We start from the raw sequence: 20,090 nt of genomic DNA on the forward strand, positions 1-20,090 counted from the left end.
TCCCTGTCTATAAGTGCATCTTTCCAAATTTGTCATATTTTAATTTTTATAGGTTTTTCTTTTATGAATAATGTGGAATAGTTAGTAAATTATGTAAAATATGTGTCAGTTACATTATGAGAGTACTATTAGAGTTACATAATTAAGTACAAGGTATGATCACTCAGAGTTTGTACACTGCACATGATATCCTAAAACTATTAATAATTAATCTCCAATAAGCACTTTGGCAAAATGTCTGGTTTCCATATCATGTTCAGGATTTCACCAGTCAGGTCTGTAAAGCATAATAATTTTGCTGGTGGAAAGTGTAAAAAGGCAAATTTATATTTATTTGAAGTTTTGATTCTTTATTAAAGGGTAACATTTTCAAAAATGCTTATTAAACACTTTTAGATTGTGTGATTTGTGTATGCGTGTGTGTTTGTACTGTAAGACCGTTGTTTCAACTGATGTTTGATCGAGATTGGCTTTGTAATAGAAAAATAAAAAATATTGCTCTTGTGGAAGTTTCTAGTCTAAAATATGGTCAATAATTATTCAGCACATATCATCATTATATAAGTGTTTTACTGCTAAAAAAAAAAGCAAACAAGCTAACTGATTTCAATCCTGTTCTTACTCAATGGGAACTGGTTTAATCATGCTCCTCCTACAATATATCTGCTAACATTGGATGGTGCAGCTGGGATGTTACCTTCCTGTTATTCCTAACCTGTGAAGGAAGAAGAAAAACATCAGTCTGCTTACTCCAAGGAGAAATAGGCAATGGATCCCAAAAGCCAGAGAGTGAAACTTAATGACGGCCACTTCATTCCTGTCCTGGGATTTGGAACCTATGCACCTCCAGAGGTAACAGTAGCAGTTGTAGGTCGAGATATAAGTAGTAGTGGATGTAACATGAGTGAAAAGGACTTGGGTTGTCAAGCACTGAGCTCCTGTGTGACTCTGGGAGGATCACATTGTTCCACTTACCAGGCCAGAACCATGCCCTATGAAAGAGGAGAGAACATTCAGTCTTCACTCTGCATCAGGGTATGAAACTGTGCTCACCTGTAGATTACTCTGGGTCTGGGTTCCCCTCCAGTTTCTGTCTCTTTCCCAGCTTGGCAGAAGAGGTGAGACTCGGCTGTCAAGATCACTGACTGTCAGCTGCTTTCCTTTGTGGGTGACTGCAGTTACAAGATTTCTCTGTATGTTTTATTAGTTCAAGAGCTCTTTCCTGCTTCCAATAATACATGACCCAGAGAAGTATTTGAGGTGGAAGATCCTGAAGATGAGGTGACTGAAAACTAATGGGAGAGAATTGCTTTTCTACTGTGGGATACCTGCTTGGTGCCAGGCAAGAAGCACTCCAGCTGCGTTTTGCCTTGTGCTCTGTTTCTGCTTGGAAACTTCTTCTGATGGGAACCTTAGTATCACTTGAGGGGATAAGATACAATCTTACAGGCCAGGTTTTGTAATGTATCCTGGGGTTTTGTAATGTGTTTTTATTAAAGTATGGTCTGCAGTGCTTGGTCATAAGAGGGGTTAGTGGACAAGTCTCTAGACTGCAAGCCAGAAAGTTTGCTGTCTATCTTGTCTTTAGAATAGATGTGACAAGGGACTGGACTTATACTTTGAGGCTTACTATTCTAATTTATAAAATGGAAAAATTATTAAGAGACACTTTGCAGATAGACGACAGAACTTGTTTACTTCGTTGAGCACATTGGGTTGAGGGGAGGAAAGGGACAGGGCTGTTACTGAACATCATGGGCTCATTCCCAGGTACATCCCTGAAGGTGAACATCACTCAGTCGTGTCTGACTCTTTGTGATCCCATGGACAATACAGTCCATGGAATTCTCCAGGCCAGAATACTGGAGTGGGTAACCTTTCCCTTCTCCAGGGGATCTTCCTATCCCAGGGATCGAACCCAGGTCTCCTGCATTGCAGGCAGATTTTATACTGTCTGAGACACCAGGGAAGCCCATCCCCAAATGGGCTGTGCATTTGGGGATGTGCATTTAAGAAAAACCAGAACTAGACCCAGCAGGAGTCTGTTACACCAATTATCTACCTCCTTGAAATGGGAAAGATTCTGAAACACATTAAAAGAAATGGAATATTATTGAGCATTGAAGACAAAGTTAACCCATTTGCAATCACACAGAAGAACTGGGAAAACATTAAGCTAAGTGAAGTAAGCCAGAAATAGAAAGACAAATACTGCATAATATCCTTGTAAGTGGAATCTAAAATAGTGGTACTCATAGAAGAGAGAGTAGAGGTATGGTGAGCAGAAGCTGGTGACAAGCCTGGGAAAAATGGAAAGATGTTGGTCAAGGGTACAACCTTCTGTTATAAGAGGCATAATTCTGGAGACCTGATGTACAGCAAGTTGACTATAGTTAAAAATAATGGGCTATATTTTGAGATTTTGTAGAGACCAGATCTATATCTTCTTACAAGCACTTCTAAAAGGTAGCTATGTGAGGTGATGGTGTTAACTAGCTTGCTTGTGGTAATTAATAAGAATGGAAACTTATATGGGTAAGTACAATCCCATTGTACTTCCCAGTACAATCCCAGAAATGCCAGGCTGGATGAAGCTCAAGCTGGAATCAAGATTGCCGTGAGAAATATCAGTAACCTCAGATATGCAAATAACACCACCATAATGGCAGAAAGTGTAGAGGAATTAAACAGCCTCTTGATGAAGGTGAAAGTGGAGAGTGAAAAACCTGGCTTACATTTGAAAAACTATGATCATGGCATCCTGTCCCATAACTTTATGGCAAATAGATGGGGAAACAATGGAAACAGTGACAGACTCTTTTTTTGTTGTCTCCAAAACTACTGTTAATGGTGTGTAGCCAGGAAATTAAAAGACACTTGCTCCTTGGAAGAATAGCTATAACAAACTTGGACAGCGTATTAAAAAGCAGAGACATTACTTTGCCCACAAAGGTCCATATTGTCAAAGCTATGGTTTTTTCAGTAGTCATGTTTGTGTATGGATGTAAGTACTGGACCATAAAGAAGGCTGTGCACCAAAGAATTGATGCATTTGAACTGTGGTGTTGGAGAAGACTCTTGAGAGTCTCTTGGACAGCCAGAAGATCAAACTAGTCAATCCTTGAGGAAATCAACCCTGAATATTCCTTGGAATGACTGATGCTAAAGCTGAAGCTCCAATATTTTGGCTACTTGATGCTAGTGACAACCCATGGCAAAACACCCTGATTCTTGGAAAGATTTAGAGCAAGAGGAGGAGGGGACAGAGGATGAGATGGTTTGATAGCATCAGTCTCTTGATGGACATGAGTTTGAGCAAACTCTGGGAGATGGTGAAGAACAGAGAAATCTGAAGTGCTGCTGTCCACAGGGTTACAAAGAGTCAGACATTATTCACAGCAAGTGAATAATAAGAATAACTTATATGAGAACATCACATTGTACACCTTGAAAAGATACTGTTTTTTTTTTTTTTTGGGTGCATTCTGTGTGGCTTCACTAGTAGATAGAAGTCTCAGAAGCTTTCACCTTGGTTCTTGATACTTTTACCAGGTACCTTGTAACTTTGCTCATTTTGCTTCAAATACCTCACATTATAAATCATATTCATGACTACAACATTTTGTTGAGTCCTTTGAGTTCTTTCATCAAATCACTGAACCTAAAGGTGGTTTTGCCATCCTATGATACCAGCAATCAGCCACTGATCACCTGAAGTTGAAGGGTTCCTGGGTAGTGTTAATTTAATTACTTATTAGGAATATTAAGGGAAACTGTCAGGGGTTCATCACTATACATACATAACTAACCAAGGACACGGAAAAAAGTTGATTCTTGGGAAGATCAAAGCTTGTGTCTAGCAATATCTTATGTGGATATTCAACTTCTACCTTTGTTGGTTATGTAGGTTGCTAAGAAGGAAGCTCTGGAATTCACCCCATTCGCTATAGAGGTTGGGTTCCGCCATATTGACTGTGCTCATGCTTACCAAAATGAAGAGGAGATTGGCCAGGCCATTCAAAGCAAGATTGCAGATGGCACTGTGAAGAGAGAAGACATATTCTGCACTTCAAAGGTAATGTGTGTTGTGTGTGTGCACGTGTGCTAGTGATTGTGCCCAGATGACAATTACATAATAGGATCCTTTGGTGGAGTTGTTTGGGGAACTATGCTTACTGGTATATTCCCAAAGTGTTAGAGTTCCCTGGTGGTTCAGTGTGCTTGGTGCTGTACTGCCACATGAGCCGGGATTCCATCCTTGGTAGGGGAAGTAATATCCCACAAGCCTCAAAAAAAAAAAAAAAAAAAAAAATTACCTCATGTATTATTAATGCAACTTTCATTCTTTAACCTCTACAGCTTTGGTTAACTTCCCTTCGACCAGAGTTGGTCCGACCAGCCTTGGAAAAGTCACTGAAAAATCTTCAACTGGACTATGTCGATCTCTATATTATGCATTATCCGATGGCTCTGAAGGTTAGAAATTTGTGTGATCACATCAATGTTATATCTTGTGTTAGAATGTGTATCAACTTGCATGGATAGCTGAATAAAGATTTTCCTTAGTACATTGAAAGGATGATTACACTAGAGTAGAATCCCCCAAATAATCCTTTGTGATTTTTTTTACTGAGTTTTTTGAAAGGAGTTAATAATCTGAGGCTCTGCCTGAAAAGTTAAAGGAAATAGAAATCAGCCAGTTCTGCACTCAGTCCTTGTTATGACTCCTGAGTGTCTGGGGATTTCATGAACCAAGAGTTTGGTGCAGCTGTGGTGAGCATGACACTGCCTTACATTGGACATGATGAGTTAATCTTGTCTTTTACTCTTTCAAGTTGAGCAGATTTGGTGGTGCTTCCTCTGGGTGAGTCAAATCTCTTAACTGTATAGGAAGTTGGGGGACATTGCCTACACTCTTGCCTGTCTTCATGATAAGGTTTGTAGACTGCACTTAGCCATTAAGAATGGTGGTTTACTTAGAACTGTTGATTTCAAGTTACGGAAATAAACTCAAGCCATCTAATGCAAAATCGCTTAGTGGACTATGTAGATGGCAAGTCCCAGACACAGAGAGTTTTGAGGATTTGCAGCAGTGTTCAGAAATGTCCCCTTTCTTCTATCCCTTATCAGGACACTACTCATGATTTAGTTTATTTTTTACTGAACATTTTCCATTGGAGGCAAATATGACCTTGGGGCGGTTTGAGGCTCATGGTCATGAATATTTGAGAGCATGTGTGGATTGTCCACATTCCATATCCACCTGAAGATAGCCTTGCTGGTTCCCATGCCTGCCCTAGGGCACCTGATGCTCAGAGGGGAAAGAAAGTCTGATATCTAGCCATATGAAGACGGCAGTTTTTACTCTGGAAATTATGTCATGTAACTTACTGCCATTTCCAGCCCCAAAAGGCATTTCAAAATAGGCAAGTACAAGGAGCAGACAAAATTCAGAGAAGTCACTGTGAGTCCCTTTTCAGATCAGATCAGTCGCTCAGTCATGTCCGACTCTTTGCGACCCCATGAATCGCAGCACGCCAGGCCTCCCTGTCCATCACCAACTCCCGGAGTTCACTGAGACTCACGTCCATTGAGTTTGTGATGCCATCCAGCCATCTCATCCTCTGTTTTCCCCTTCTCCTCTTGCCCCCAATCCCTCCCAGCATCAGAGTCTTTTCCAATGAGTCAACTCTTTGCATGAGGTGGCCAAAGTACTAGAGTTTCAGCTTTAGCATCATTCCTTCCAAAGAACACCCAGGACTGATCTCCTTTAGTATGGACTGGTTGGATCTCCTTGCAGTCCAAGGGGCTCTCAAGAGTCTTCTCCAATACCACAGTTCAAAAGCATCAATTCTTTGGTGCTCAGCCTTCTTCACAGTCCAACTCTCACATCCATACATGACCACAGGAAAAACCATAGCCTTGACTAGACGGACCTTTGTTGGCAAAGTAATGTCTCTGCTTTTCAATATGCTATCTAGGTTGGTCATAACTTTCCTTCCAAGGAGTAAGCGTCTTTTAATTTCATGGCTGCAGTCACCATCTGTAGTGATTTTGGAGCCCAGAAAAATAAAGTCTGACACTGTTTCCACTGTTTCCCCATCTATTTCCCATGAAGTGCTGGGACCGGATGCCATGATCTTCGTTTTCTGAATGTTGAGCTTTAAGCCAACTTTTTCACTCTCCTCTTTCACTTTCATCAAGAGGCTTTTTAGTTCCTCTTCACTTTCTGCCATAAGGGTGGTGTCATCTGCATATCTGAGTCCCTTTTAGGACCTAGAAAAATTGTATTTATTACAACATATATTGAGTGTAAAAGATTGGAATAAGCCTCCTTCCTAAAGGTATTCTTGACAACTACATATATGCAAATCACTTTGCAAATATTAATATTTAGAAATTTGTAAACCTACCTGATGGAGGTTTAAACCCTGGTGCTTGGCAGCCTGGCTAAATGCAGAGAAATTATTTTGTGACATGTCTAAAATGACTGCTTCTATTCCAGCCAGGGGAGGAATTATCCCGCAAAGATGAAAATGGAAAACTGATATTTGACTCAGTGGATTTCTGTCGCACGTGGGAGGTGAGTCCAGGGAGGAGAGAACCAGTGGAGGAGCCAGAAGAGGGGGAGCCTCCTTCATTTCTTCTACCTATGAGAATGGGCTCTGGACCATTAGAGTCAGCAGTTCATGAATCTAAGGGCACGGATGCTGGGGTTGTGTGGAGGAAACCATTGCTGAAATGTTCACAGAGAGAAATGGAGGAGGAGAATTTGGGACAGTGTAGACAGGTATCTTTTCCCTTCCATGTGATATATCTTCACATGAAATTTTTCTAAGGCAGAAGCAGTAGTTTTTCTTTTTATATCATGACCTTCTTCCCAGTTTTTCTGCTTGATAGTCAAGGGTAATTCTTGATGGATGAGTGTGATTACTGATGTTTTTCAGCATTTATTCTTATCCTATTGCCCATTCCAAGAGACTGTTCATGACTGTTCACCACCTTTCCCTCCCAGGCCCTGGAGAAGTGTAAGGATGCAGGGCTGACCAAGTCCATTGGGGTGTCCAACTTCAACCACAAGCAGCTGGAGAAGATCCTGAACAAGCTGGGGCTCAAGTACAAGCCCGTCTGCAACCAGGTGAGCAGCTCAGCTCCTCTCCGTCCTGCTCTTCACAACCTCCTTCTTGCACTGGAGCCAGATGTCTGTCTTTCCTCTCCTCCTATTCATCTGACCTTTGTGGGACAGAGGATTCTAGAGAGCAGAGCCTCTCTGGATGTTGTGAGTAGAATCTGTAGCAGTATCTCTACAGGTGGATGCCTTCCTTCTAAACTGTGGGTAGAACTCAGAACTAGAGGAAGGAGGCATTTCCTTGAGATGAAAGGATAAGCAGATGGAGGGAAAAGTGCCCTGAAGAGAACTGCATACAGGAAGGAAGATGATGAAAACATGGAATCAGAAGTAAATTAATAAAGAGTCAAAACAGCTGAGATGGATTTTAAGGGTTTGTGTGGGGTTCTGGTGTCTGATTTCTTGGTCTAGTTGTCTCGGCCTTTATGAGTCATAAACAGGGAGCATAGTTCAGAAAAATGTGTTGGAGGTGATGAAAATCATCCAGGTTAGAGGGTGACGTTAAAGGCTCAAGGTGATGCTAGTACTTTATGAAATATTTACTCAGGAACATCTAGTCAAATGTAGAGCACAGCTTTCAATTACTCAATATTGGACTGGTTCTCCCATCCATGTCTATCATAAAATTAACTGTATAAATACACTTTTCTCTGTTTCTCTGTAAATGTTGACATTTCCCGTTTTCATTTAATATTCTAGTCTTCCCTTTAGCCTTTGAAAACTTTTAATCTTTCTCTGTCATATTAATATTGCCTTTGCATATAATCTGACACTCTTCTCTTTGGGCATTCTACAGGTGGAATGTCACCCTTATCTCAACCAGAGCAAACTGTTGGATTTCTGCAAGTCACATGAAATTGTTCTTGTTGCCTATGCTGCTCTGGGATCCCAGCGAGTAAAAGAATGGTATTGAATCCTAATGAAGACATCTGGAGTTTCCCTGAAATTCAATTTTTGATGAAATAATTTAAATAACACAGTACTCAGATAACTCTCATAGGGAGAGGGGAGAGAGGGGTGGGATGAAATGAATCCTTCTCTTTTATCTTCCCATCACCCAGACATTTTTTCTACATTGTATTAGCTTGTAGACTCATCAATAACAAATGTCTGCGTTGAAATCTATATATAATCCCCCAGTTGAGACCAGAGACACAGGCTGATGTCATGATTTACTTATTAACTAATGAACACATTTGTAAAAATAGATGTTACAAGCCTCACTTAGCTTATATCTAAAATTTGGACAATATGTAACTGCTCGGTATATCATGATAGAAAACATTTCAATTTGAAGCATTTCTGTGAACATCCTAAAAAAATAATGATGAAATAAACGTCTCTTATTTTTGAGACTACTCAATTTTTATCAATACCTTAAAAAGTGAAATTTAAAAAGAATTCCTGGGCTTTCCCTACTGTTTCTCTATGTATGTCCTTGATTGCAGAAGAAAAACAACCCCTGAGAATTAAAGAAAATAATCCACAATTTGGCATTCAGGTCTCAACTCAATAATGCGTCTGAATCCCCTGCAGAGCTCTGTAAACACAGAATGGGAAGTGACTCAGTAGAGGTTCTGATTCAGTTTGTCTTCAGCTCAGCCATGGAATTTGTATTTCTAATAAGATCCCAAGTGATGCTGATGCTGCTGGTCCCTGGATCAGACTTTGGGAAGCACTGGTCTAGAGTGGACCTACTTGGTCTGTTTGAGGAGCCTCTTTAGAAACTGCATAGTCTCAGCTCCGCAGCATTTCTGAAATTCCTTCCAGGGTGAACCCAAACCATCCCGTTCTCCTGGAGGACCCGGTTCTCTCTGCCATTGCCCAAAAGCACAAGAAAACGGCAGCTCTGGTTGCCCTTCGCTACCAGATACAACGTGGGGTTGTGGTTCTGGCCAAGGGCAACAACAAGAAGTGGATCAAAGAGAACATGCAGGTGATGAGCAGGGCTGTGGGCAGAGGGTTCCTAAGGAAAATATCATAGTTTCTCTGTTTTCAATTGATAAAATTGCATCATGTGATTTTTCTTAGACTGTTTGAACTGCTCTAAGAAAACACTATAGGCTGAGTGGCTGTGAAAAAAAATTAAATTTGCTTCTCACAGTTGTGAAGCTGTAGATCTGAGATCAGGGTACCTGTGTGGTTGGGTGAGGGCTCTCCTCCAGGTCACAGGCTTCTCCTTGTATCTTTACATGTTGGAGGGGAAACAGAGCTCTCCCAAGTCTCTTATATGAATATGATATTCTTGAAAACTCATTTGTGAGGGCTCTGCCATCATAACCTACTCCTCCGTCAAAGGCTCCATTTTTAACACCATAACATGTGAATTTAGGGGCACAAAAATTATGGCAGCAATCTTTAGCTTTCAAAGCATTGTGGTTTTATTTAGTATTTCCCTGAATACTAATAGGCTTTCATCTTCATACATTTAATCTTTTTGAGTTTCTGTCTTTGTGAAGTTCCTCTTAATGACTTTGTCCACTTTAGCTAGGTTGTTTCTCTTTTGATTTATTTGTAGGGGACCATTATTGTGCCCTTAGCTGTACAGGAAACTCTCCCCAGTTTCAGGATTTAATGCAGAGTTCATGTATGTATCTCTGAATCTGTGGTTTGATAATCAGACTGCACTCAGCTAAGCTGTTGTCCTCCAGGCTGGGCTCTTTTGTGCATTTGCAGTTCAGTGTTGAGCAGCTCGGGAGTTCCGCTTTAGCAGGTAGATGTGGCTCTTGTGAGAGGAGCCTGAAGACTTCTCTGTATAGTTTTTATTGGCTAGAATAAGGCAACTAACCTAGTCTTCTTTTCAGTACAGTGATATGATTCAATCAGTGAGTGGAGGAAAAAAACCTCTCCCTTTGGGGTCACAAAGAGTCAGAGATACTAAGTGACTGAATAACAAAAACAACTGTCCATTTCCACATTTTCATTGTCAACTCTGCCACATATCAAGTGTCCATAAGTGCATTTCTGCCCACTCTTTTCTATTTAACGATTTCTGTACTGTGTTACTAAAGTAAAAAATAAGTTTTGCTTTTCAGTATGGTACTTTCTACTATTTTAAGGATGTCTTGACTGCTTCTGACTAGGTCTTCTCTTATTTAAAATTTAGTATCACTATACCAACTTTCACAACAGAGTATGTGTTTAAGTCTTTGGTTCATATTGTATTGAAACAAGAGATCACTTCGGAGAAAATGAATTTCTTTACAAAATTGAGCTTTCCATTTCATTGTTATGATGTGAATTTTTAATAATTTGTTGTTCCTTAATGTTTAAACATTTCTCATAACTTTCTCTAGGAAGGTATATACATAGAGTTTTTTTAGATTCAATCATAGATAATGAGTAGTTTGATATCAGATTCCTGAACAGGCTTTCTCAGGGGAGCCTCCTTCCCACATTGCTTCAGCCGAATGCTGTCACCCTTGGGGTGTGTTGGGGAGAGGCAATCAGTCTAATGTCAGCTCAGGTTCAGGTATCAAGTCAGGAGTGTCTAAAAGCAGTGTGTTTGGAAAAAAACTATTTCAGATTTCTTGTTTTTTGTCTCAAGTGATTCACTTAGAAAGATAAGCGAGTGATGTGCTCTAATGTTTGTGAAGTGGACAGAGAAGGAGAAGCTGTGGGAAGGGATAGGTTAGAACTCAGCAGAAGGTCCCAGGCTTATTCATCTGGAAACTGAGGACAGACACGTCTTCCCTGTCCCCTCTTTCTGTCTGCATCCAGCTGGAAAGTCCTCCAGTCCCCAAGGGGAGGCCAGTTCCTTAGGGGAGAGGTCAATGTGATTCTTCTTTTCTTCCAGGTGTTTGACTTTGAACTGACTCCAGAAGACATGAAAGCAGTCGATGGCCTCAACAGAAATATAAGATATTACGAATTTCATGTGTAAGTGACTTGCCGATGTTTCCCACAAATACTGTTTTCTGTAGGAGGCAGGTCAGCAGGAGAGCTTGCTGCTGCTGCTGCTAAGTCACTTCAGTCGTGTCCGACTCTGTGCGACCCCATACACGGCAGCCCACCAGGCTCCCCCGTCCCTGGGATTCTCCAGGCAAGAACACTGGAGTGGGTTGCCATTTCCTTCTCCAATGCATGAAAGTGAAAAGTGAAAGTGAAGTTGCTCAGTCGTGTCTGACTCTTAGGGATCCCATGGACTGCAGCCTACCAGGCTCCTCTGTCCATGGGATTTTCCAGGCAAGAGTACTGGAGTGGGGTGCCATTGCCTTCTGTAGCAGTCTGGTCAGCAGGGGAGCTTAGCTTTTTAAAAACTTAAGTCTAGGAAAATAGTGCTGATTTCTAGAGTAGAAGTAAACCAGGGAGTTCCTGTAGACCTCATACCAGAGATTTCCTCTAGGGCTCTCTCTCTGACCAAGAGAAATGTGATGGGGCCCAGGCCAGCCCATCAATAAAATCACTGAGTTGAGGTCGTGGTGAATTCACTACTTTTTGCCCCGGATCCCTGTGGTGAAGGCAATGGCACCCCACTCCAGTACTCTCGCCTGGAAAATCCCATGGATGGAGGAGCCTGGTAGGCTGCAGTCCATGGGGTCGCTAAGAGTCGGATACGACTGAGCGACTTCACTTTCACTTTTCACTTTCATGCATTGGAGAAGGAAATGGAAACCCACTCCAGTGTTCTTACCTGGAGAATCCCAGGGTTGGGGGAGCCAGGTGGGCTGCGGTCTATGGGGTCACACAGAGTCGGACACGACTGAAGTGACTTAGCAGCAGCAGCCCCTAATCCCTGTGCCTGGTGTACCTCCTCTCAAGGCTGAGTGACCCAGGAAACACAGAGGGCACAGTACCTGCAGCCTTGTATTCTTTCAGGGTCCTGTGAACATGTTTGATCTCTATTTCTTTCTACATCAGTGGAAAATTAGTATATTAATAATAACTGTATAATAATGAATCCATCATGAATTGCATTCAAGTTTTGTTGTTGTTATTTAGTCACTCAGTCATTTCCAACTCTTGGTATCCCATGGACTGTAGCCTGCCAGGCTTCTCTGTCCCTGGGATTTCCCAGGCAAGAATACTAAAGTGAGTTGCCATTTCCTTCTTCAGGGGATCTTGCTGACTCAGGGATCAAACCCATGTCTCCTACTTTGCAGGTGGATCCTTTACCATTGAGCCACCTCAGAAGCCTGCAATCAGGTGAACCCCAACACAACTATAAAATGTATTGTAGATGTTTTTATGGACGAGGGTCCTAGAAAGGCCAACATCCACCAGTGCTATGATGTCACATGGGCCTGCCCCACCCTGTCCCCTAAGTGTCTGGTGGACATTCTCCCTAATGGACATTTCTTCACCAAGACACCATCTGCTTCCTACAAATCAATCTCTTCACTGCCCTTTCTTCTCTATTACAACTCCCATGTCTTCATCCTTGTTTTCTCACAAAACTGAATTACAAGTAGATCATGAGCTTAACTGACCCTCCAGTGAGTGACTGCTTAGCAGGACACACTCAGGTAAGATTGTCTGGGTCTCTCAGGTTTCTTGAGTCAAGACTCACACCAGTGTTGCATTTGTCCATCAGGGGTCCATCTCATGGGGAGCCCCTACCCTCTTGACTTTGAATTAGTCACTAACATTGAATTCCAGCTGCCCAGTTACTGCAGGAAGATGTCAGGATTGAAGGGACAGAGGGTTAATCATACAGGGAGATGTTGGAAGGGAGTTTAGAGAGAAGGGAATACCAATTATTGGTGAAACTAAGATTTTGTTTCCAGTGAAAGATTTCAAAACTCTCCCTACTGTTTTTATAGCAGCTATCATGCTTCTGATAAAAAACATAATAATTGAAAAAAGGTGGATAGTTACATTTCTGTACTCTGTTGTGGGCTCAGGTAATGACCTGAACCAGGCTCCTGGTACTTGAAATTGCTCAGAATTCACTCTTTTGTCAATTAAATTGAAAAAGACAAATTCTGAAAGAAAAGTAGAAACATGGGAAAAATGAAAAAAGCAGTAATAGTGATTACTGCATAACCAATATTTGACTAAATTAAAAAGGTAATGATCCCACTTTGAACTGTATGATTATTCAGGTGCGCATGGTAGCCTCCTATAGATGACAAGTTCCTTGCTGGAGGTGCTCTGTATTTTTGGAGTGCTCAGTATTTGCTTATCCATGAATGTGTGGTAAAGGCAGCTAATTTGTTCACTGTGCACCTTTTCATCAACTAGGGACCGAAGAGTTCTATCTGTGTTTGAAAGGACCTCCATAGTTAGCCCTAAGTCTTGTGCTCTCATATAAATTGTAACCTGAGTCCAACACCTGTCACTGTGGAGTGAATATCACACGTGAATGTTGGGCCTGGACGTGCAGGTGCCGTGTGCACATGGAGCAGACACCTGCCTGTTTAATTGTCAGGGGAGAATGAGGGACGCGTTTGTATATTTAGACAAATATATCCTGACTGCATCTATTGAACAGTACTTTTTGACAACATGGCAGATTTAATAAGTTAATCCTCCTCCTCTCTTTCAGTGGTGCTGGTCAGCCCGGCTATCCATTTTCTGAAGAATATTGACTCTCAGCTCTCACTGCGGTTCTTTGCGAATTACTTGCTTCTAGGACTATGAAGAGGATTTTTGTACTTGTTGGAGGTGCTTAAATGTCTGAATGTTTGAAAGTTTGCCTTTCCTTTAAAAAAATAAGCAGTTCATGAAACAATAAAGGCTTCAAAGTTAGAAAACTTTTTTTGTGATTGATAAAAAATGCAAATTACACAAAGTTTGGAAAGTTGAAAGGAAATGATAGAAAACAAAGACAAGCTGTGATTAACCCATTTAATAATACTTAAATTTGGTGGCTTTTCTTATGATTTTCCTGTAGAAATGTGTGTGTGTGTTTTCACTTACAAAGGGAAAAGATTTTCAATTACAAGTTTTCTACTTATTTTTAACTTAGCATAATTATCTTGGTAAAATAAAAATATGACTTAAAAATCCAGTGTTATATTTTGCTTACTATAAAGCAGTATATCTTATTCTTTTATTTAATTTCTTATTTGTTTGCCCATGCTTTGCATTTTGATGACTTTTTATATATTTTGCCATTGATTCATTGGTTGTCATTCACTCATTAATTCAGCAAAACTTTATTGAATATTCTTTAGTAACACATGGTATTATCAATAAATATCAATTAAAATGAGAAATTCTTGAGTCAATAGCCTACTGGAGGATAAGACTGTGAATGAAATCAGGAGGACTTAGCTGTTAGAAATGTAAGTGCCTGTAGGAGATAATTCTGCACAATCTCTCTCATTTCTGTACATCCGTTAGGCAGAGACACCAACTACCCTTCATCCCACACAACTTTTCATTTGTAGAAGAAACAGCCTTGCAACATAGAGACAGTGGCTCCATTCATTACTCTGGAACAGAAAATACTAAGTTCAAGAAGGACAAGTGTTATGTAACATTTAAGGGACAGCAAGTTGGCTGACATCACTTTACTAACAAAGGTCCATCTAGTCAAAGTTATGGTTTTTCCAGTAGTCATGTATGGATGTGAGAGTTGAACTATAAAGAAAGCTGAGCAGTGAAGGATTGATGCTTTTTAATTGTGTTGTTGGGGAAGACTCTCGAGAGTCCCTTGAATTGCAAGGAAATCCAATCAGTCAATCCTAAAGGAAATTAGTCCATAATATTCATTGGAAGGACTGATGCTGAAGCTGAAACTCCAATACTTTGGCCACGTGATGTGAAGAACTGACTCATTTGAAAAGACCCTGATGCTGGGGAAGATTGAAGGTGAGAGGAGAAGAGGATGACAGAGGATGAGATGGTTGGATGGAATCACCACCTCAATGGACATGAGTTGAGTAAACTCAGGGAGTCGGTGATGTATAGGGAAGCCTGGTGTGCTGCAGTCCATGGGGTTGCAAAGAGTCGGACACGACTGAGACACTGAACTGAACTAAAGTTGGCTGATGTGGGTGAAGCTTAGTGAGGTGCAGAGACAGAAGCTGAAGATAAGCCAGAGAAGTAGTGGCGCCATAGGATTTATGTCACAAGGTGTTTTGAAAGGACTTTACTCTGAGGGAAACGGAGAATGATATTTTGGGTTCTGAGCAGAGTAGTTGCATAAATACATGCGCTTCAAAAAAAATTACCCTTATTGCTATTTTGAGAAGAAAAAGAAAAAAGAGCCCTCTTTTAGGACTCTACAGCAATCTAGGTGAGAGATGATGTTTGCTTGGACCACAGAAGGAACAGTAAGTGCAGTCAAAGTTGTTAAAATAAGGATACATTTTAAGGGCTGCATCAACTAGATTGTCTAATACATTGGACATAAAGTGAAAGGAAGAGGGGAATCAAAGCTGACTCCCAACGTTTGTGCTTAAGGGATAGGAAAAGGAGATGCCATTTTCTCAGATGGAGACAATGTAGGGGGGCACATTTTTGTGGGAAGATTATAAGTTCAATTACAGACATGTATCTTTGAGATGCCTTTAGGTACCCAAGTGAAGATGCATGCATATAGTTGGACATTAAGTCTATTAGAGAAAAGGGCTAGGTAAAATATTTATATTTGTCATATTTAGTTGCCACTTAAAGCCATGAAACTAGAAAATCAGAGATAATACGGTATACTTGAGGATTGTAGACAGGGACATCAAGCTCTATGAGAATCCAGCATTTAGAAGTTAGTTTTTTCTTAAAAAAACAAAAAAATGTGGAGGAACCAGCAGGAGAGGCAGAGAAGAAGAGGCTAGTGAGGTAGGAGGGACTGTTCTTAGTAGGCATGTGAAGTAAATGATTGGAAGAGAAAAGAATCCAATTCTTGCAAGGGGACAAGTAAGAGAAGTCTGAACCTGACCATTGGATTTGGCAGTTAACCTTGGCAAGGTCAAGTGCAGCTTTGATAGAGTGGTGAAGGCAAACTCTGAGTAGAGTGGGTTCAAGAAGTGGTGTTAAGGGATCAGTGAGAAACAGAGTAAACACAGCTTTCAAAGACTTAGCTGTAATGAGGACCACGGAACTGGCCAGTTGCTGAAGAAAGTGGAATTAAGGGACAAGTACACTGTTGGGGTACCCTGAGGAGGACCGCCAGCCTCTGAGGTCAGAGGAACAGTCCAGCAGAGAGAGGAAAACCTATGATGCCGCAGACGGAGATGGGCTGATTTGAACGATGTCCGTATTAGTTACTGCTGTGGCTACACCAAATGACCAAACACTTGGTGCCTTGAAACAACACCAATGTATTAGTTTACATATCCTGAGGTCAGAAATTCAAAATCTGGTTCAATGGGCTAATTAAAGTGCCAGCAGGCCTGCATTCTTTTCTGGAGGTTGTAGGGGGAAATCCATTTTGTTGCCTTTTCCAACTCCTAGAGAACAAGTCTTGTGTTGTTGGAAGAGGGTGTTTGCCAAGACCAGAGCCTTCTCTTGACAAAATTCTGTGAGCCTTTGCCCTGCTTCATTTGTACTCCAAGGCCAAACTTGCCTGTTAGTTCAGGTATTTCTTGACTTTCTACTTTTGTATTCCAGTCCCCTCATGAAAAGGACATCTTTTTTTCATGTTAGATTTAGAAGATCTCTTAGGTCTTCAAAGAACCAGTCAACTCCAGCTTCTCTGGCCTTTGTGCTTGGGACATGGACTTGAATTACGGTGGTGTTGAATAGTTTGCCATGGAAGTGAACTGAGATCATTCTGTCACCTTTGAGACTGTATCCTAGTATACTGCATTTCAGACTCTTTTGTTGACTATAAGGGCTACTCCCTTTCTTCTAAGGGATTCTTGCCCACAGTAGGAGATATAATGGTCATCTGAATTAATTTCAGCCATTCCCGTCCATTTTAGTTCACTGATTTCTAAAATATCCATGTTTACTCTTGCCATCTCCTGTTGGACCACATCCAATTTACCTGGTTTCAGAGACCTAACATTCCAGGTTCCTATGCAATATTATTCTTTACAGCATCAGATTTTACTTCCACCACTAGACACATCCACAATTGGGTGTTGTTTCTGCTTTGGCTCTGCCTCTTCATTCCTTTTAGAGCTATTTCTCCACTCTTTTCTAGTAGCACATTGGACACCTAGCAACCTGGGGGTCTCATCCTTCAGTATGATATACTTTTGCCTTTTCATACTGTTCATGGGGGTGTCAAGGCAGGAATGTTGAAGTGGCTTACCATTCCTTCTCCATCATCAGATCTCTCCATCATGACTTGTCCATCTTGGGTGGCCCTGCATGGCATGACTGATAGTTACATGAATTACACAAGGTTGTGATCCATGTGATCACACTGTTTAGTTTTCTGTGATTGTAGTTTTCATTCTGGAGGCCATAGGATTGAAATTCTTGCTTCTTCTGTGTTGCCCTCTGATGGACAAGGATAAGAGGCTTATGCAAGTTTCCTGATGGGAGGGACTGCCTGTGCGGAAAGTATTTCTCTGGTGGGCAGGGCAATGCTCAGTAAATCTTTAACCCAATTTTCTGCTGATAAGTGGTGAAATGAGAAGAATCCTTTGTTCCTTGCCCCTGTACCATGTCCTTTCCCTGCTCTTTGTGGAAAACTTCAAAGAATAAGTTTAGTCAGAGAATTGAGAAATGTAGACACAAAGGAAAAGGGTCAAAGGAGACTAAATAATAACCGTGTGGTCATTAAGCATAATCAAGGACCCCTTCTGCTCTTTCTCAAGGGCTAGAGATAATATTCTGAACTATATCTTGTGAGTTGCCTTATAGATCTTAGAACACCAGGTGGAGAAGTTAACCACATGATGGCCAGAATATATCCATTATCCTCTATGCATAACTTAAAGTATAAAAACTACTTTGGAAAATAAAGTGCGGGCCTTGTTCACCGAAACTTGGTCTCACCATGTCGTTCTTTCTCTTACCTTCTGGCTGAATTATTCAGCCTCTTTTCTACACTGAATTTCCTCACTGAGCTATCCTCATTCTATTACTCTTTATATCCTTAATTAACGTTTAATTAAGCAATTGTTTCCTGATCCTCGCCTACGCCGTCTCTCCTTCGAATACCCTGGATCAGCCGGGGCTGGTCCCTGGCAGCAAGCCACTGCAATACTCTTGCCTGGAATATTCCATGGGTGGAGGAGCATGGTAGGTTACAGTCTATGGGGTCACAAAGTGTCGGACATGATTGAGCGACTTCACTTTCTTTCTTTCTTTTAATGGCAGAAAGCAAAGAGGAACTAAAGAGTCTCTTGATGGAGGTGAAAGAGGAGAGAGAAATAACGGACTTAAATCTCAATATTTGAAAAATTAAGATCATGGTATCTGGTTCCAGCCCTTCACAGCAAATAGATGAAGAAAAAAAGGGAAACAGTGACAGAGTTTATTTTCTTGGCCTCCAAAATCACTGGAGATGGTGACTGTAACCATTAAATTAAGATGCTTGCTTCTTGGAAGAAAAACTATGACAAATCTAGATAACCTGTTTAAAAGCAGAGCCATCACCTTGCTGACAAAGATCTGTAGGGTCAAAGCTATGGCATTTCCAGTAGTCGTATATGAATGTGAGAGTTGGACTGTAAAGAAGGCTCAGCCTTGAGGAATTGATACTTTCAAACTGTGATTCTGGAGAAGACTCTTGAGAGCCCCTTGGACAGCCAGGAGTTCAAACCAGTCAATCCTGAAGGAAATCAATCCTGAATATTAATTGGAAGGACTGATGCTGAAGCTGAAACGCCAATATTTTGGCCACCTGATGTGAAGAACCAACTCATTGAAAAAGACCCTGATGCTGGGAAAGATTGAGGCCAAGAGGAGAAGGGGAGGACAGAGGATGAGATGGTTACATGGCATCACTGACTCAATGGACATGGGAGATAGTGAAGGACAGAGAAGCCTGGTGTGTTGCCGGGAGCCAGCGTAAGGAACTCTGCCCGTGGCAAAGGTCATGAAGAAGGAGGCTCGGCATACGCAAATGCGGGATCAAGCCTCAGGAGTCCCCCCTGGAAATTCTCGAGCATCTACCCCCAAAACCAGAGTCTGCCTACTTTCTGCTTTGTGCTCTCACCTGCACCTCTGACTTTATGGGGGGCTGTCCCCCACCATCTCTCTCTGAAAAAAGAGTTAACTTACAGCTCCAGTTAATAAAGTTCCTGGGTGTGACAAGAGTGTTTGAACCTACAAATTCCTTTGGAAGTCCTCTAGCCTGTCTGAATAGGTTTTTCCGGCCACATGTGATTTTCAGAGCCTCCCAACTGTGAGAGGCATGAGATGTTCTAAACTGTTTAAATACAGATTCCTTTGAGCAGTTAAAAGATTGATTAGAAATTGTATTGGTGAAGGGTTTTTCATTTGTTGGGCCAATGTTTGCTGCTAAGTCTCCATAACCCTTACCTACTGTGTCCCTGGCAGTGTATATTGATTGATATAATTGGTGTATAGAAAAGTAAGTAGTAGCTTTAATGCTTGTAACCTTGGACCCTTGAGTTAATTCTTTTCTTATTATAGCCCACCACACCTTTGCCCTATAGGAATGCAACTTAATCTAATGCTTTTGGAGGGTGGCGCCTGACTTTAGAATAATCACCTTTAGAGAAAAATAAGTTTTCTGAAGAAAGGATCTTAAAATGTTAACAGGCCTCTTGGCCAGAAGATGATGTAAATCACCTAAACTTTTGCATATGTTAAGTTTGAAAGCCTGGCTTCGATTAGGATCAAGGACTGCTGTCCTTGCATGACTCTACCCTTCCCCCATTATCCTCTATGCACAACTTAAGGTATAAAACTACTTTGGAAAATAAAGTGCGCCCTTTTGTTCACCAAAACTTGGTCTCCCCATGTCGTTCTTTCTCTCACCTTCTGGCTGAATTTCCATCTGGGGCATGGAGGCTCGTCAAGCCTACTAATTTTGCCTGGGCTTCTAAGATCTGACTGGGGAGGCCTTAGTGTCTCCTCTCCTTCGGGAGAACTGGAGGATGCCTGCGGCCTACGTAGGTGATGCAAATTCCTTATTTTGGAATTTTAT

General features: G+C 41.3%; 1 protein-coding gene across 5 annotated transcripts; it reads left to right on the top strand.

Annotated features, from left to right (window-relative positions):
* Window positions 1-739: 739 nt before the first annotated feature.
* Window positions 740-19,870, top strand: LOC132342089 (prostaglandin F synthase 1-like). Of its 5 annotated transcripts, none has more exons than XR_009496900.1 (10): window positions 740-852; window positions 3,908-4,075; window positions 4,360-4,476; window positions 6,506-6,583; window positions 7,016-7,138; window positions 7,926-8,035; window positions 8,900-9,065; window positions 10,926-11,008; window positions 13,617-13,735; window positions 18,293-19,870. XR_009496900.1 is itself a non-coding variant. In XM_025000870.2 (10 exons), exons 1-9 carry the CDS (start codon window positions 769-771, stop codon window positions 12,248-12,250), a joined length of 948 nt encoding a protein of 315 aa, XP_024856638.1. In that variant the 5' UTR covers window positions 740-768; the 3' UTR covers window positions 12,251-12,274; window positions 13,617-14,081. The 5 variants fall into 5 exon arrangements, 2 of the variants coding, with proteins under 2 accessions (XP_024856638.1, XP_024856636.1); XM_025000870.2 differs by lacking the exon at window positions 18,293-19,870 and adding an exon at window positions 12,232-12,274 and having other exon boundaries at window positions 13,617-14,081; XM_025000868.2 differs by lacking the exon at window positions 18,293-19,870 and having other exon boundaries at window positions 13,617-14,081.
* The last annotated feature ends 220 nt before the right edge of the window (window positions 19,871-20,090 follow it).

This window comes from Bos taurus, chromosome 13 (assembly GCF_002263795.3).
Source record: "Bos taurus isolate L1 Dominette 01449 registration number 42190680 breed Hereford chromosome 13, ARS-UCD2.0, whole genome shotgun sequence".
NCBI classification, from domain to species: domain Eukaryota; kingdom Metazoa; phylum Chordata; class Mammalia; order Artiodactyla; family Bovidae; genus Bos; species Bos taurus.

What these genes read in the sequence shown, in the direction of transcription:
- LOC132342089 (XM_025000868.2), top strand. Translation starts at nt 769, where the DNA reads ATGGATCCCAAAAGCCAGAGAGTGAAACTTAATGACGGCCACTTCATT. An exon ending in ACATATTCTGCACTTCAAAG is followed by an intron (nt 4,076 to 4,359) that starts GTAATGTGTGTT and finishes TAACCTCTACAG; the next exon opens with CTTTGGTTAACTTCCCTTCG. An exon ending in GGATCAAAGAGAACATGCAG is followed by an intron (nt 9,066 to 10,925) that starts GTGATGAGCAGG and finishes CTTTTCTTCCAG; the next exon opens with GTGTTTGACTTTGAACTGAC.